Here is a 16,103-nt window from a genome sequence, read left to right as displayed (position 1 = left end):
ATTCCTGAAATAGAGTGAGGATGTAGTTCAATGGCAGAGTGCATATGGCCCTAAGTCTTAGGCTCAGGGTCAAAGAAAAAAGAGGAGTCACGGAGAGGGCTGGAGGACTGAGTGCAGCCTTTGCACACAGGAGTTTGAGGTTCCATGCCCAGTACTGCATGATCCCTTGGCACCCCCAGGAGCAAACCCGGCAAGCACAGAGCTGGCAGCGGCCCCTGAGCACCACTGGGTGTAGCCCTCAAACCAACCCTAATGGCTGGGGACAAGGCTTCAAGGGGTGATTCACTTGCTTTGCCTCTGGGAGCCCCTGGTTCAATCCCTAGCCCTGAAGGGCTTCCCTCCAACACAACCCCTCCTCAATTTCATGTGTGCGCGCACGCATGCGCGCACACGCGCGTGTACACACACACACACACACACACACACGCAGAGTCAGAAAAGCTGTGCCTCAGAGTAGCCAAAAATTACAACTCAAAACAGAAATCAACAAAATCAGGGGCTGCAAGCAATGTGTACAGTGGGGAGGGTGTTTGCCTTGCACGCGGTCTATCTGGGTTTGATCCCCGGCATCCCAATTAACTTTTTTTTTTTTTTTTTTTTTTTGCTTTTTGGGTCACACCTGGTAATGCACAGGGGTTACCTCCTGGCTTGGCACTCAGGAATTACTCCTGGCGGTGCTCAGGGGACCATATGGGATGCTGGGAATCGAACCCAAGTTGGCCACATGCAAGGCAAACGCCCTACCCACTGTGCTATCGCTGCAGCACCCCCCCCCCCCCCCAAGTAACTCTTGAGTACCACCAGGAGTTAATTCCTGAGTGCAGAGCCAGGAGTAACCCCTGAGCATTGCCAGTTGTGACCCAAAAAGAAAAAAAAAAGAAATCAACAAAATCAGAAATAGGGCCAGAATTAATAGGCATCAGGGCTTCAGTGCTATCAGAAATATGAGTGAGAGGTACAGCCCAAGACCTCAAACACAAGTTCAACAGAACTGAAGAGATATACGTGGCAACCCCTGGAACTTTGTAATGTGGCTGTCAAGTTGACAGGCGGAGGTGGAATGGGGGTTGGGATGGGGAGGGAATGTGGGAACACTGGTGGGGGGACTGGTGTTGATTATTGTATGCCTAAAATGCGACTATCAATAACTTTGGAAATCATGACTTTTTTATAAAAATTAAAAAGATAGAAAGAAAGAAATAGGGGCCAGAGAGCTCAGTACAGCAGGTAAAGCGCTTGCCTTACATGTGGTTGACCCAGATTCGATCTCCGAAACCTCACATAATCCCCTGAGCGCCTCCAGGAGTGACCCCTAAGCACAGAGCCAGGAATAAGACCTGAGTACATACACCTGGATATGCTCCCCAAGCCAAAACAAAACAAAACAAAACAAAACCCCAATCACAAAAACAACTAAAAACCAAGAAATAATATCTGGAGGTATTCACACATGTAACTGTACAAAGCAATTCTATAAACATATAACCATACATATATTCTATTTTTCTTAATAAGAATTTTATTCTCACCTCCAGATCGGGGTTTCAATATTAAATCCATGACTTCGGCCCAGGAATTTTGAAGTATAGCTCTAAAATCAAATAGCATTAATTTCATTTATGGTGCTTCAAAGTTGAGATGAGTTTTATATGCTCAAAACTGTGTCATCAAAAAATCATATTTGCCTATTAAACTTTACTCAACAAGTATAAAACATTAATATGACATGAGCTTCAGATGAGAACAGGTGCATTCAGGATGTTATGGCCGTAGGCTGACATGAACTTCAAATTTAAATACCAAACGAACTTTATTTTTTTAAATTTTTTATTTATTTATTTATTAGCTTTTTGGGTCACACCTGGCAATTCACAGGTGTTACTCCTGGCTCTGCACTCAGGAATTACCCCTGGCGGTGCTCAGAGGACCATATGGGATGTTGGGAATTGAACTTGGGTCGGCTGCATGCAAGGCAAATGCCTTACCCGCTGTGCTATCACTCCAGCCCCCAAACGAACTTTAAAAGAGGGGCACGAGTGATATTACAGTGTGTAGGGTGCTTGCCTTGCACATGGCCGACCTGGGTTCGATCCCCAGCATCACATATGGTCTCTTGAGCATGGCCAAGGGTAAGCCCTGAGCACACTTGGTATGACCCAAACTCCCACTCCACCAAGAAAAGAAAAACAGTATTTTCCATAAAGTTATTTATTCATTTAGTTAGCTTTTGCGACCAAAGCAGGAAGTGCTCAAGGGCTACTCCTGGCTCTGTGCTCAGGATCTGCTCCCAGCATAACTCGGGAGACCACCAGATACTGGACTTGAGCCTGGGGCTCCTGTATGCTCTTGTATGAGTCTTTGCTCAGCCCACTGTGCTCTCTTGCTTTCTCCCCAGGCCCCAGCCATAACACTGAACATCATTTCAGTTTTAAGATGTATGATGGTATAAATATGACCTACACATGTGTTAGCCAACTGAAGTCTTCAATCCCCAAACTTTCGTGAGATTTCTCAAAACTCTCCCTACGGTTAATGCTTTTCTCTTTATTTAGTCACCACCTTGGGAGCCCACAACTTATGGTGCTTGGGGGGCTACTCCTGGCACAGTGCTCGGCAGTACTCAGGAACAATGCAGTGCTGGGGGATGGACCCACACTCCCACAAGCAAAGCATGAACTCTTGTCCTTTGAGCCACCTGTCTGTCCCTTTAGATACCTTCACACCTAGGAAAATAGAAGGAATGCAGTTTATCCATCCTTGATCTTTCTTGTGTTAATAAAAGTAGGTTTCTTATGTTTTTCTAAAATACTAATTTTATTTTTTATAAAAATAAAGTTAGTAGGGCCAGAGTGATATAGTACAGTGGGTAGGGCATTTGCCTTGCATGCACCAACCTGGGTTTATCCCCAGCCTCCCATATGGTCCCCTGAGCACCATCAAGAGTAATTCCTGAGTGCAGAGTTGGAATAATCCCTGAGCATTGCCAGGTGTGACCCAAAAAAGAAAAAAAAAGTAAAGTTACATTTATAACAAAATAAAAATACAATAGAAGTTATATGTATAACAGCTTGTACATGCTTCTGAAAAACTAAATGAGCAATTCAATCAGCTTAATCAATGGCTGAATAAAGAGCAATACTCCTACATTATTAAAAAAAACACAAAATTCAATGGGGGCGGGGGGGCAGAGAGATAGTGCAGCAGGTAAGGCACTTGCCTTGCATATAAACTGACCCAGGTTTGATCCCCAGCACCCCATGTGGTCTCCCAATCCCTCAGGAGTGATCCATGAGGCCTGCATACCACCAACTGTGACCCAAAATCAAAAACAAATAAGGGTTGGAGAGATAGTACCAGGGTTAAGGCACTTGCCCTACACGTGGCTGATATCCCAGTTCAATCCCCAGCATTGCTGGGTGTTGCCCCCAAATCCAAAAATAAATAAATAAAAAAAAATATCAATCAACCAATCAATAATTCAGGGGCCAGGGAGATGATGCAAGCGGCAGAGCATGCACCTTCCAAGTCCACGACCTTAAGCCTGATCCCTGGTCCCACAGGGACCCAGCCCTGTGAGCAGAGGTGAGTGGGAGGCCAGGATGGCCTGGTAGGGCCCCCGAGCTCTGCCAAGAGTGGCCCTTGTAGAAACAAATCTTAAACTGTCCATGAGAAAGGATTTGTTCATTCCCTTCCTGCCTTCTTTCCTTTTTCAGGGCCACAACTGGCAGTGCTCAGGGGCTTACTCCTGGTTCTGTGCTCAGGGGTTGCTCCTGGCGGGGCCCAGGGCACCATGAGGTGCTGGGTATCAAACTCAGGTTGACCGCATGCAAGGCCAAAGTCCAACCTGTTGTACTTACGTTCCACCCCCCTCCCCTTTCCTCATTGCAACTTATTTTAGAAAGATGTGAGGAGAAAGTTAGTGTGAACAACTTTATAAAAATAAAATAAAATTTAAGATGTGAGGAGAAAGAAAAGCATGTGTCCGAGAGAGAACATAGGTTTCTCCTGAGTAGAAATAAGCTAGCTAAGCTAACTAAGAGACACAGAGATAAGCAAGTGAGTATTGCCCTGGGCTTGGAAAGCAAACACTGTCTTTTCTGTTTGCTTTTTGGCTGGCTGTGCTCAGGGCTTATGTGGGATTAGTCCTGGCAATCTTGGGGGACCCTGTGGGGCACCAGGGGCTGAACCCGGGTCAGTGGCATGCAAGGCAAATATGCCTACCAGCTGTACTACCTTCCCGCCTGCCTGCTGAAGGAGGTTACTTGTCTTCTAAGAAACTCAATACTATGGAATTTTGGATACATCTGTAAGTGCATACAATCTGTTATTTACTGTTGCATGTTATTTCCTCTATCATATTTGAAACTTTGTTGTGGTAAGGACTTCTGGCTGGAGGGGCTGGAGAAAAAACACAGCCGGGTAGGGTACTTTGCTTTGCGTGTGGCCAACATAGGTTTGATCTCCAGCATCCCATAGGGTCCCCTGACTGCTGCCAAATTCCCTGAATGGAGAGCCAGGAGTAAGCCCTGAGTATCATCAGCCTGGTCTAAAACACAAAGGAGAAAAAAAAAAGTGAGGGGGTGGGGAAAAAAGACTCTGGTTGGAGTCAGAGAACCTTGAGAGATCCAAGGGTGCTGGAGGAGGGGCCCTTGGAATGCAGGTGGGGGAGCCAGACACTCTGGTGGTGGGCTGGGCAAACACAGGAAAGGAAAACATTGCTTCTGTTGTTAAAACAAAAGAAAGAAAATCATTAAAAAAAAAAAAGAAAAAGAGGGGGCTGGAGGGACTGGAGCAATAGCACAGCCAGTAGGGCGTTTGCCTTGCACGCAGCCGACCTAGGTTCGATTCTCAGCATCCCATATGGTCCCCCGAGCACTGCCAGGAGTAATTCCTGAGTTCATGAACCAGGAATAACTCCTGTGCATCGCCGGGTGTGACCCAAAAAGAAAAAAAAAAAAGAGGGGACTGGAGTGATAGTACAGTGGGTAGGGGGTTTGCTTTGTACATGGCTGACCTAAGTTCGATCCCCTGCATGCCATATAGTCCCCTGAACACCACCAGGAGTAATCCCTGAGTGCAGACATAGGAATAACCTCTGAGCATCACTGAGTGTGACCCAAAAGGAAAAAAAAAGATTTCTGGGTGGGGCCTGAGGATGGTTTCAATAGCCTGGCCCCAAACCAGGAAGGTAGAAGGTTGTCAGTTTAAACCCTGGTGCGGCTCACGCATACACTGGGGAGATCCTGACAGCTCTGAGGAGAGGCATCCCCAGTGAGATGGTCCTGAAGTGGGGGTTCAGTGGCTTACATCACAGTAGGGCAAGCACAAGGACTTGAGCTTATCTCCGGCAAGAGAAGGAAAAAGTAACCAAACATTCCTTCCTGGTTCTGGAATCCTGCTTAGGAAGAACTTTCCCTACCTTACACATAAGAAACTCTGCTATTTTCCTGCTCTTTTCTAAGTAATTAGGACTTACTTTTTACATTCAATGTTACTGTCACTGTCCTCCTGTTGTTCATGGATTTGCTTGTGCAGGCACCAGTAACGCCTCCATTGTGAGACTTGTTGTTACCGTTTTTGGCATATCGAATACGCCATGGGGAGCTTGCCAGGCTCTGCCATGTGGGCGGGATACTCTTGGTAGCTTGCTGGGCTCTCTGAAAGGGTTGGAGGAATCGAACCCGGGTTGGCCATGTGCAAGGCAAATGCCCTACCCACTGTGCTAGGATTAAATAAGGATCTATATGTTAAATTGTATAAAATACAGTTTAGTGTCTATTGGTGGTATCATATGGATTTTTTTTAAAGAGGTAAGCTTTATTTCCAGTTATTGAAGTGGTTTATTTATTTGTTTTTTTTGGCAGAGTGGTTTGGGCCACAAATGGACTCCTAGCTCTGCACTCAGGAATCACTCCCGGCGTTGCTCAGGGGCCCATATGGGATGCCGAGAATCAAACCCCCATTGGCTGCGTGCAAGGCAAACGCCCTACCTGCTGTGCTATCACCCCGCCCCCTGTATGGATTTTTAATATGGATTTCCAATCTGCTATTGCAGTGAATCATATTAATAGGCTTCCTGCTGCTGGCAATCCTACAGTCCTAGACAAAGGCCATGCTTGATTAGCATAGCTGATATGCTGCCATCCACATTGAACACACACACACACACATACACCAGGCTGAATAAACTGATTATATATTCTGCCATGGCTTCTATATATTCTGTGGGTAGGGGAGAAGCTCAACCTGAGAGCATGTTATTGCATGCAGGAGGCCTTGCACCACACAGTCCCCTGGGCAATGCTGGGAGCTATGGACCTGACAGTCTACATTAAGACTGTGTTGAAAACCACAACACCCTAAAGGGAGGAGAGAGCAAAAGGGAATGCCCTGCCACAGAGGTGGGGTGGGATGGGGGGATGGGGTGGGGAGTGTGGGAGAGCTACTGGGATCCTTGGTAGTGGAGAACGGGCACTGGTGGAAGGATGGGTACTTGATTATTGTATAACTGAAACCCAAGCACTAAAGTTTGTAAGTCTACAACTGGACATCATGGTGTTTCAATAAAAAAAAAAAAAGGCTGGAGCAATAGCACAGCGGATAGGGTGTTTGCCTTGCATGAGGCTGACCCAGCCGATCTGCGTTCAATTCCTCTGCCCCTCTCAGAGAGCCCAGCAAGCTACTGAAAGTATCTCGCCTGCACGGCAAAGCCTGGCAAGCTACCTGTGACGTATCTGATATGCCAAGCACAGTAACAACAAGTCTCACAATTTGTTGTGAGACATTACTGGTGCCCACTCGAGCAAACAATTATGGGAGGACAGTGCTACAGTTAAAAAAAAAAAAGGATGTCTTTTATGGGGCTGGAGAGAGTACAGCATGCTGTACTACTAGTAGGGTGTTGTTTTGATCTGGCACCCCATGTGGTGCCCTGAGCCCCGACAGGAATGATTCCTGAGTGCAGAGCTAAGAGTAAGCATAGCTAGGGGTGGCTCCAAAACAAGGTAAAGGTAAAGGTAAAGGCCCTCCCGTTGATCGTCGATTTGCTCGAGTGGGCCCAGTAACATCTCCATTGGAGACTTTGTTGTTACTGTGTCTGGCATATCCAATACTCTCGGTAGCTTGCCGGGCTCTCCGAGACACCAGACACAGTAACAACAAAGTCTCCAATGGAGACGTTACTGGGCCCGTTCGAGCAAATCGGCTCCAAAACAAAACAAACAAAAAGATTGTTTTCTACTTTTCTTAGCCTTCTTCTATCCACCTTCTTTTAAAAACATTTATGGAAATATATGCATAAAACATGACCAAAATTAAATGCAGTTCTGTGACTTTATGTGCATTCTGATGTGGCGCTTCCACAACCCTCCCCCCATCCCAGAACATTCCCCACTTTCCCTCACGAAATGGCATGTGAATCAGTGGCCCGTCCTCCCCCATCTGCCCAGCTCCCAGTGACCACTGGTCTATTTCTGCTCTGGGGCTGGGACTACCTTAGGAGACTTAAGCCGAAAAATTGTTCAATATTTATCCTCTTCTGACTGGCTCCTTTCACTTGCCATAAAAGTCTTCAAAGGCTTATTCATACTGAAGCATGAGCCTGGAAAATTTTCTTCTTTTTGAGGATGAATGCTATTCCACATTTTGTTTACCCATCCAGTCAATGAATAGTTGGTTACTTCCACCTTGTGATTACAGTGAATAATGCTCTTTCTGAGAGCATCAGTATATAATTATCTAAGCTAGTCGCTGCCCTCACGACTTTGGGGCACATATCCAGAAACGGAATTGCTAGATCATAATGTAATTCTGTTTAATCCTCTGAGGAAATGCCTACTCCTATTACCTCTGGCCTGGACCTCGACAACCATTAATCAACATACCCCGCCCCTCCCATCTCTGAAGCTCTGCCTATACTGGAAATTTCATCTGAATGAATTAAACAATGTGTGACCTTCTGTGACAAACTTATTCCACTGACTAAAGTATGTTCAAGGTCCACCCATGTTGTAATCCATATCAGTACTTCCTTCCTTTTTACCACTGAATACTCAGAAATTGTATGGAGAGACCACATTTGGTTTCTCCATTCATCAGATGCTAATTTTATTGTGTGTGTGTGTGTGTGTGTGTGTGTGTGTGTGTGTCCTGCAGTCCAAGCAGTGCTCAAGAGGTCTGAGGGGGGAGGGAGACGGACAGTGACTCTTGCCCAAGCTGGTGATGCTTCTTGGGCCCTGTGGTGCTGGAAGTGTCCAGGTCATCCCTATGATGTTGGGGGCCTCCAGAGACACACCCAGTGGTGCTTGGAGGACCCCTCAGTGGCAAGAATCAAACTCCTGCACCATCTCCCAACATATTTAATTGCTACGAACATCAGTGTTAATTTACCTGTGGACACATATCTCCTATTCTCTTGTATATGCCTGAGAATCCCAACACTGGGTTTATTGGCAACTGTATTTAATCTTCAGGAGAACTGTCAGACTATCTAAGGAAATCCACTGCGTCGTTTTACACTCAGCAGTGTGTGAAGGTGCCAACCTTCCTACGTCTCACCAAACATCACTGCTCTGGCTCTTAAGCTAGCCTCTGTGCTAGGCGTGATGGATCTCTTACTGGGTTTGGAACTGTTTTGCCTCAGTGATCAGTGAAGAGTGTTCAGTGGTCAATTATGTTCTTTTGATAAATGTTCAGATCCTTTGCCCACTGTCAGATTGGGTCCCTGGACTTTTTGTTGTTGAAATGCAAGAATTTTAAAAATATTCTAGGTACAAATCATTCTTGCATTATTTATTTATTGGGGGGAGGGGGAGTGGTGCTTGTACTATACCTGACTGTGCTCAGGGATGTTCCTAGCAGGCTTGGGGGACTACACGAGGTACCAGGGAAGAGAGTGAGATTGGCTTCCTGGAAGGCAAGCGCCTTAAACTCTGTACTCTGGGGATGAGTGGGGGGGATTTATGACACAACACATGGCAACCACAGCTGCATGCCAGGCAAATGCCTTATCTCCCGTACTACTACCTCTCTGGAACCCATTCTTTCTGTTAAAACTATATACACTGAGGGCTTGTTTTTTTCCCTTAGGAATAAAGGTGAAAACAGTGGGATGTCTTATAGTTAAGACTATCCATGCAGGGCAAATGCCCTACCTGCTGTGCTGTTGCTCCAGCCCATTTGCAAGATCTTTTATGGTGCCAGGGAATCTAATCACTTGTATTTTGATGTGTGCAACTACCCTACCTGGTGTACTCTCACTCTGGACCAAGAAAATATATGTAGATTTGTGGTATCTGTTGGTTTGGCATTTTGAACTAACTATGCCAATATAGAGAATGCTATGCAAAATTTATTCCTGGCTGAATTCTCTATCATTTTCTCTGGTTCAATCCCTAGCACCTCCTTTAGCCCGCCAGGAGTGATCCCTGAGCACATAGCTAGGAGTAAGCTCTGAGCACCGGCAGGTATGGCCCCCAAACCAAAAACAAACAAACAAGCCCCCCCAAATTAAAAATGAAATTAATTTTTTTTGGTAAATTCACTGAGTCCCCACACCATTCCCCCCCCAGCACCCCTTGTGGAAGGGAGGTGGTTTGAGTCATACCTGGTGGTGTCTAGGGGCTATTATTGGCTCTAACTCAGGGCTGACCCCTGCTGGTGCTCACCAACCATGCATGGTACCAGGAATTGAAGGGTGGGGGGGGGGTTGTTGCCTTAACCCCTGAACTAGCTCTCTGGACCCCCAATATTTTTTTTCTGTGGTGGTGGTGGGGAGAAGGCAGAGTCAAACCTGAGAGGCTTGGAAGCACCTGTCTGGAGAGAGCACCCAGCCCATCCTTCCCACCCGGGGCCTAAGTGATGCTGCCCGCTGCTCATGGGTGGTTACTTCCTGAGCCACGCTGTGACTATCTAAAAAAGGAAACAAAGAATAACCCCCTGGACCAACTGCTGGGGTGGAAGAAACACTTCTCAAAACAGTTCTCAGTATTTATTCTTTTGAATTTTTTTTGGGGGGTCACACCCAGCGATGCACAGGGGTTACTCCAGGCTCTGCACTAAGGAATCACTCCTGGAGGTGCTTAGGGACCATATGGCATACTGGGAATCAAACCTGGGTGAGCTCTGTGCAAGGTAAACACCCTACCCACTGTGCTATTGCTTCAGCCCTGATTTTTTTCCTTTAACCTTGTGCATATATTATCTTTAAATAGGAAAAAAAAAAAAAAGGACCAAGAAAATCATTCCAAGAGCTAGTGCACATGCTTTGCGTGCCAAAGACCTGGGTTCTATTCCTGGAAATACAAAGACCCCCCCACCCCCCAACACTGTGTAGGGAGTAACCCAGAGTGTGACTGGGTGTGCCCCCAAGAACAAAAACCAAAACCAAAAACAGTGCAGTTCAATCCCTGGCACAGCATATGGTCTCATTTAGGCAAAAGAAATAAAAACCTCTGCACTAAAACTGGGAGAGCCTGAGTGGTCTTTAAGATGTCCTTAAAAAAATATACAAAACTACTATCATATGGTCTGCTATTCCACAATCAGGTATCTAACCATGAACAGAAAAATACTGCTTCAAAAATATGCACATCAGGGATGGGAACCATAGTATAGTGGGTAGGGTACTTGCCTTGCATGTGACAGATCCAGGTTTGATCCCCCGCATCCCTTGTGTTCCCCTGAGCATTGCCAGGAATAATTCTCCTGAGTGTGTGTGGAGTGCAGAGCCGGGAGTAAGCACTGAGCACTGCCCGGTGTGGCCTCAAGGTAAAGGTAAAGGTAAAGGCCCTCCCGTTGATCGTCGATTTGCTCGAGCGGGCCCAGTAACGTCTCCATTGGAGACTTTGTTGTTACTGTGTTTGGCATATCGAATACTCTCGGTAGCTTGCCGGGCTCTCCGAGAGGGGCGGAGGAATCGAACTCGGGTCAGCCATGTTGGCCGCTTGTAAGGCGAACGCCCTACCCGCTGTGCTATCGCTCCAGCCCGTGGCCTCAAAACAAACAAAATATATGCACACCTACGTTTATTGTGGCTATTTACGGTAGTCAAGAGATCTGGAGACAACCCTGATGCCGAATAATAGATGACTGGCAAAGAAGTGATTAGGGGCTGGAGCAAGTCTGGGGTGCAGCAAGTCTGGGTGCTTGCCTTGCATGTGGCTGACTATGGTTTGACACCTTCCCCCCTCCCCAGTCCCCCAGCACACCAGCACATACGGTCCCCGGAGCATCACCAGGAGCCACACCTGAGCAATGAGCCAGAAACAGCTCCTGAGCTCTGCCAGGTATGACCAGAAAAGCAAATATAAATGGGTTGGAGAGATAGTACATCATGCTAAGTCAGAAGGAGAAAGATAATATTGGATGGTCTCACTCATGTATGATATATAAACAGAACAAAAGAACAGACAACATCCAATGAAAACAAACCCTTAATTAGACTCTGACCACAGTACTGAGGTGACTGAGGGGCAGGGAGCAGTTAAAAGGTCCAATGGATTAATGGATTAGGAGAGTGACTGATACTGGCACTCCAATGGGGGTACAGTACGGTAACACTGTACTTCTAAGGCAGAAAACCACATACTCTTTTAAACATTATTACCTCAAAAAAAAAAAAGTTAGAAACTAAGAAAAACAAATCTTTAGGGGCACAGAGGTAGTACAGTGGCCAGTCCAGGTTCTATCCCTGGCACCACATACGGTCCCCTGAGGCCAGGAGTAATCCCTGAACTCAGAGTTAGGAGTAAGCCCTGGGCACCCTGGGCATGGTCAAAAAACCAATGGGGGGGAAAAAAAAAAACAAACCTTCCAACTTCATACGTTGGGACAGCCGTTGTTCCGAATCTTTGCATTCCATAGTAGTTAATAAACCCAATCTCCTTGAGGGAATTCATGGCTTGCTGCACTTGCTCATCAGTTCCTGTTATGTTTCTGTTGGGGCACAGAGTATTCAGAGAAAAAACAACATCATCGAATACACTCGGAGAAGAGTAACACAGGACACAAAAAGAGCTTGGCTCCCAGCACCCTGAAGCCCTGGGCTGGTCTACTTCCTGTGGAGTCTGTCTTTCTCAAATTGTGGTAAAATACCCCCAACATTACCATCCTTCTAGCTGCACTTTAAGTATGAAATACATGGCACCGCCGACGCGTACAACAGGGGTCACCTCTGCCACTAGAATTCCAGAACTTCCCCTTTTTTCCAAAGTGAAAGTCTATACCCAGTCAGTTCATCACTCTCCACTGCCCAACCCCTCTGGTCCTCCTCTACCCATGCTTTTGTGTCTAGAATTGACCAATTCAGGGAATCATGTGCAGGTAGAAGGACAGGCTCATCGTTTAGCACTGTTTGCAGGAGGCAGCTTCTCTGCAAAGGTTGTACTGAGTCTTTAAGAAGGGTGAAAAACATACAGATATATACAATATTTGTATACTGGCAAATTATTCATTTTCCCAGCCCTATCAGACCTTGCTGCACTATCTCTCGCTCCCATACTTCACTCAGATCAACAACAGAAACCAGCAGGAACAGATGTCCATAAGAAGTCGAGAATGATGAAGCATCTGAGACCCTCTCTTGCCACCCAGTCACTCACTAGCTTTCCCTTAGTGCTGGGGCTCACACCCCGGGTCTCAAACATGCAAGGCGAGCGCTCCAGTACTGAGCCACGTCCCAAGCCCACCCGGTGCTCTTTACCTGAGAACAACAGTGAAGTGGTTCCCCTGGAGCTCTCCCAACTTGAGAGGGTTTTTCTGATAGCTGAAATTGCCGAGTTTGAAGTTCATCAAGCACTTGTTCAGGTGGGCAAGTCTTTGCGCAGTTATTCTGAAAAAATAGGTGAAACACAAAAGGGGAAGACAGGAGGGACCGTGAGACAGTGCCCAGAAGAGACAGTCGAAGGCAGTGGTCTTCACAGACCAGGGCCCTGGACTGATGCTGGTCTGAGGGGGTCAGAAAGGTGGAAGACCACCACTGCTAGCCCAGGACAGGCCGTGGGGGGCAGGGGCATGTCCACAGATGGAGGAAGATTGAAAGGGGCTGCTCTAGGGAATCTCCTAAGAGCAAAAAGGTTACAAGTTGAAACAAGTTACAATACCCAACTAATACAGAGGAAGAGAAAAGTAGCAGGGTCGGTGGACCGTTCATTTCTCTCTGGATGATTTCTCCTGACACAGTGGCCCCTGGGGGATGATGTAACCTGGGCCATATTTACACACTTAAAGCAAACCCATATGTGATCCATGTGATGATAAACACTCAGTTTTAATTTCTGTGGCACTTTCTAATCTGGCAGGGGAGCAGGTTGTGGAAATGGTTACCAGCCGAGAGTAAGCCCTTTCAACATTAAGGGTTGTTCCTACTTATAATCGGGAGCACGTTTGATCTTACGATCAAACTCAGGGCCTTGTACATACTTGCTGGAGTTCTTCCTGGCACAACCCCTTGACCACTAAAGGTCAGAGGGCCTGTAGGAGGACCCAGGCTTTTGCCAAGAGAACCTGACATTCCTAGAATAACACAGATTAATTGGCTTTGATTTGCTGGTGGCTGATGGCTTGAGATGTGGGAAACAGACATCTCTGAGGGTCAGCAATACTTCAACCTTATAGCATCAAGGACAGTGCTCTGGCCATAACTACCCCCTTCCTCCCTGATGTTACCAGCTGCCCGTGAGTGTGCGTGGGCCCATTCCCTCAGCCTCTATTTCACCACCGTTTTTCCTAATAAACCTTGCTGTATGACTGTGAGTCTGTGGCGCACTGGGTGGCTATGTCTGGGTCAGGCTGTCGGTGTGAGTCTTAAACAACCGTTGTCCCTGACTGGAGGACCAGACCTCCATTTCCCGGGGTCCAGGGAGTTACTGGATAACCACACCTGCTGGCATGTGCTTGCTGCCCTCTGCGTGATCTTCCTGTGCTACCTCTCATTTCGGAATTTTGTCTACTTGCATTACAGCATGTTCAGGGTAACGATAAATAATGGCAGTGAAAGTCACCGTTAAGGATTCTGTTCCTCGGTTCTAGATGAAATGCTCCTAGTGTTTCACCAGTAAGTAAGTTGGCTTTTCACTTGTGATTATCGTATTATTTTAAGATAGCTTTCATCTCTCTCTACTTTAGTAAAAAAAAAAAAAAGGTCTCTTATTTGTCCAGTGATGCAAAGGGGCCTTGAGGTATTTCTTCTTGGTGATACATAACCCACTGGAGCAGCAAGTTCAATGCTAGGGTCACAGGGTCCATTGCTGCTGGTGCCTTGTGGTGCCAGGGACCACCAGGGCCATCCTGGCAGTGCCCAGGTTCTCCAGTGCTATATCTAGTGGTGCTGGGGGGTAGTAGTGTGTGGATACTGGGGCATGCTTTGCCAAATCCACAGCCACTAGCAAAAATATATTTTGTGTTAATTAGAAATAATCTAAGTTAAAAAATTAATATACCAATGAAACTAACCCCCCCTTTTTTAGGAGGGGAACCATTAATTTTACTTAGGATGCTCCAATCTGAGTTATACTTCTTTTGTGGGGGGGTTGAGGGTCATGCCCATTAGTACTCGGGGATCATTCCTGATGATGCTCGAGAAACCATATGGGGTGCCTGGAAGAACAGAGACTTAGGATGAACAGAGTATGGACAGAGGGTGGCTGCTCCCTGGTCATTAGCTATTACTGCAGAAATGACAGGAGCAAATTGTTTGTGTAACCTGGGGCCTGGAGAGAAATTCTGAATAGTCTTTTTTCTGGGGGGGAAGGGCCACATCCAACGATGCTCAGGGGTTACTTCTGGCTCTGCACTCAGGAATCACTCCTGGCTGTGCTTGGGGACCATACGGGATGCTGGGGTTCAAACTTGGGTCAGCTGCGTGCAAAGTAAGCGCCTTCCCCACTGTCCTACTGTACTCTTGCTCTGGTCAGTCTTGATAGGGATACGCTCATGGTTCTTACCCTTAAAATTTTTTTTTTTTAAATGAAATCAGCACAATATAAAATTTGGTCTCTACCAATTAACATGTACAATTTGGGGCGGGTAAATCAGGTAAAATGATCATGTCAGGCCAGAGTGATAGTACAGTAGGTTTGCCTTGCAAGAGGCCAACCCGGGTTTGATCCGTGGCATCCCATATGGTCCCCCGAGCACTGTCAGGAGTAATTCCTGAGTGCAGTCAGGAGTAACCCCTGAGCATGGCTGAGTATGACTCCCCCCCTCAAAAAATCAAAGAATCATGTCATGGTGGACTTTCAGTGTGAACTGAATGTTCTGCCCACATGGATTACTGTAACACATACACCAGATTCATCCAGGTATCTGCACTCTGTTTTCGCAGCTAAATTATATCCTAATGTCTATTTTGAGAGGTAATATATTTCTGAACCCCGCCATCTCAGCAGAATGTAAGAGCTATATTCATTTCTTGAGATGGAAATGGCTTAAAGGATTGGCATGCATGCTGTGCCCGATGGGAGGCGTGGGTTAAAAGCCTCAGCACTATACCTCAGCACTACCCCCTTTCCCTCCCCCCCCCCCCCCGCCCCGCACTGCTGGGCAAAGCCCAAAGATCAAAACATAAAGCACCACTGAGTTCACTGATATGGATGCTTCCTAGGGCAGATGGAACAAAGCCAATAATCTCTCAGCAATAGCACCCCCCTTTTAATTTTTTTTCGGTCACGCCCAGTGGTACTTAAATCTTACCCTTGTTCTACACTCAGGGATCACTCCTGGTGATGCTCAGGGGATCACATGAGTGCCAGGAATTGAACCCGACTGGCCACGGGCAAAGAAAATGCCCTACCCACTGCACCACTGCTCTGGCCTCCGAGTCCATCCCTTTTCTTCTCTGGTTTTTGGCCACCTCTGGCAGTGCGCAGGACACTACTGCTGTGCTGCAGCATGTGCTGTGCCGCAAATCATCCAAATCCAGGACTGGCTGCATGCAAGGCAGGCTCCTTAACCTCTGTCCGCTTTCTGGCCCCTTGTCCCTGGTCATTATCTTGAGGATCTGAGATTAAACCCTCTTGGTTGTAAATTTATAGCAAATTCTTCAAATACTTAACTTTTTGTTATTGTTTTTGCCCCAGGAATGGAAATTACCCTGGCCTTGAAAA

General features: G+C 46.7%; 1 protein-coding gene across 1 annotated transcript in view; it reads right to left on the bottom strand.

Annotated features, from left to right (window-relative positions):
• Positions 1 to 16,103, bottom strand: part of PUS7 (pseudouridine synthase 7) — a 55,838-nt gene that overhangs the window by 14,872 nt on the left and 24,863 nt on the right. Inside the window, exons 8-10 of the mRNA XM_056118325.1 lie at positions 12,701 to 12,829; positions 11,809 to 11,934; positions 1,530 to 1,591 (exon numbers count right to left, since the gene is read on the bottom strand). Coding sequence (XP_055974300.1) covers positions 1,530 to 1,591; positions 11,809 to 11,934; positions 12,701 to 12,829 — 317 coding nt within the window. The remainder of the gene's footprint in view (positions 1 to 1,529; positions 1,592 to 11,808; positions 11,935 to 12,700; positions 12,830 to 16,103) is intronic.

The sequence above is a fragment of the Sorex fumeus genome, unplaced genomic scaffold (genome assembly GCF_029834395.1).
Source record: "Sorex fumeus unplaced genomic scaffold, SorFum_2.1 ptg000037l, whole genome shotgun sequence".
Classification (NCBI taxonomy): domain Eukaryota; kingdom Metazoa; phylum Chordata; class Mammalia; order Eulipotyphla; family Soricidae; genus Sorex; species Sorex fumeus.
This window is presented reverse-complemented; position numbering and strand designations above follow the sequence as displayed.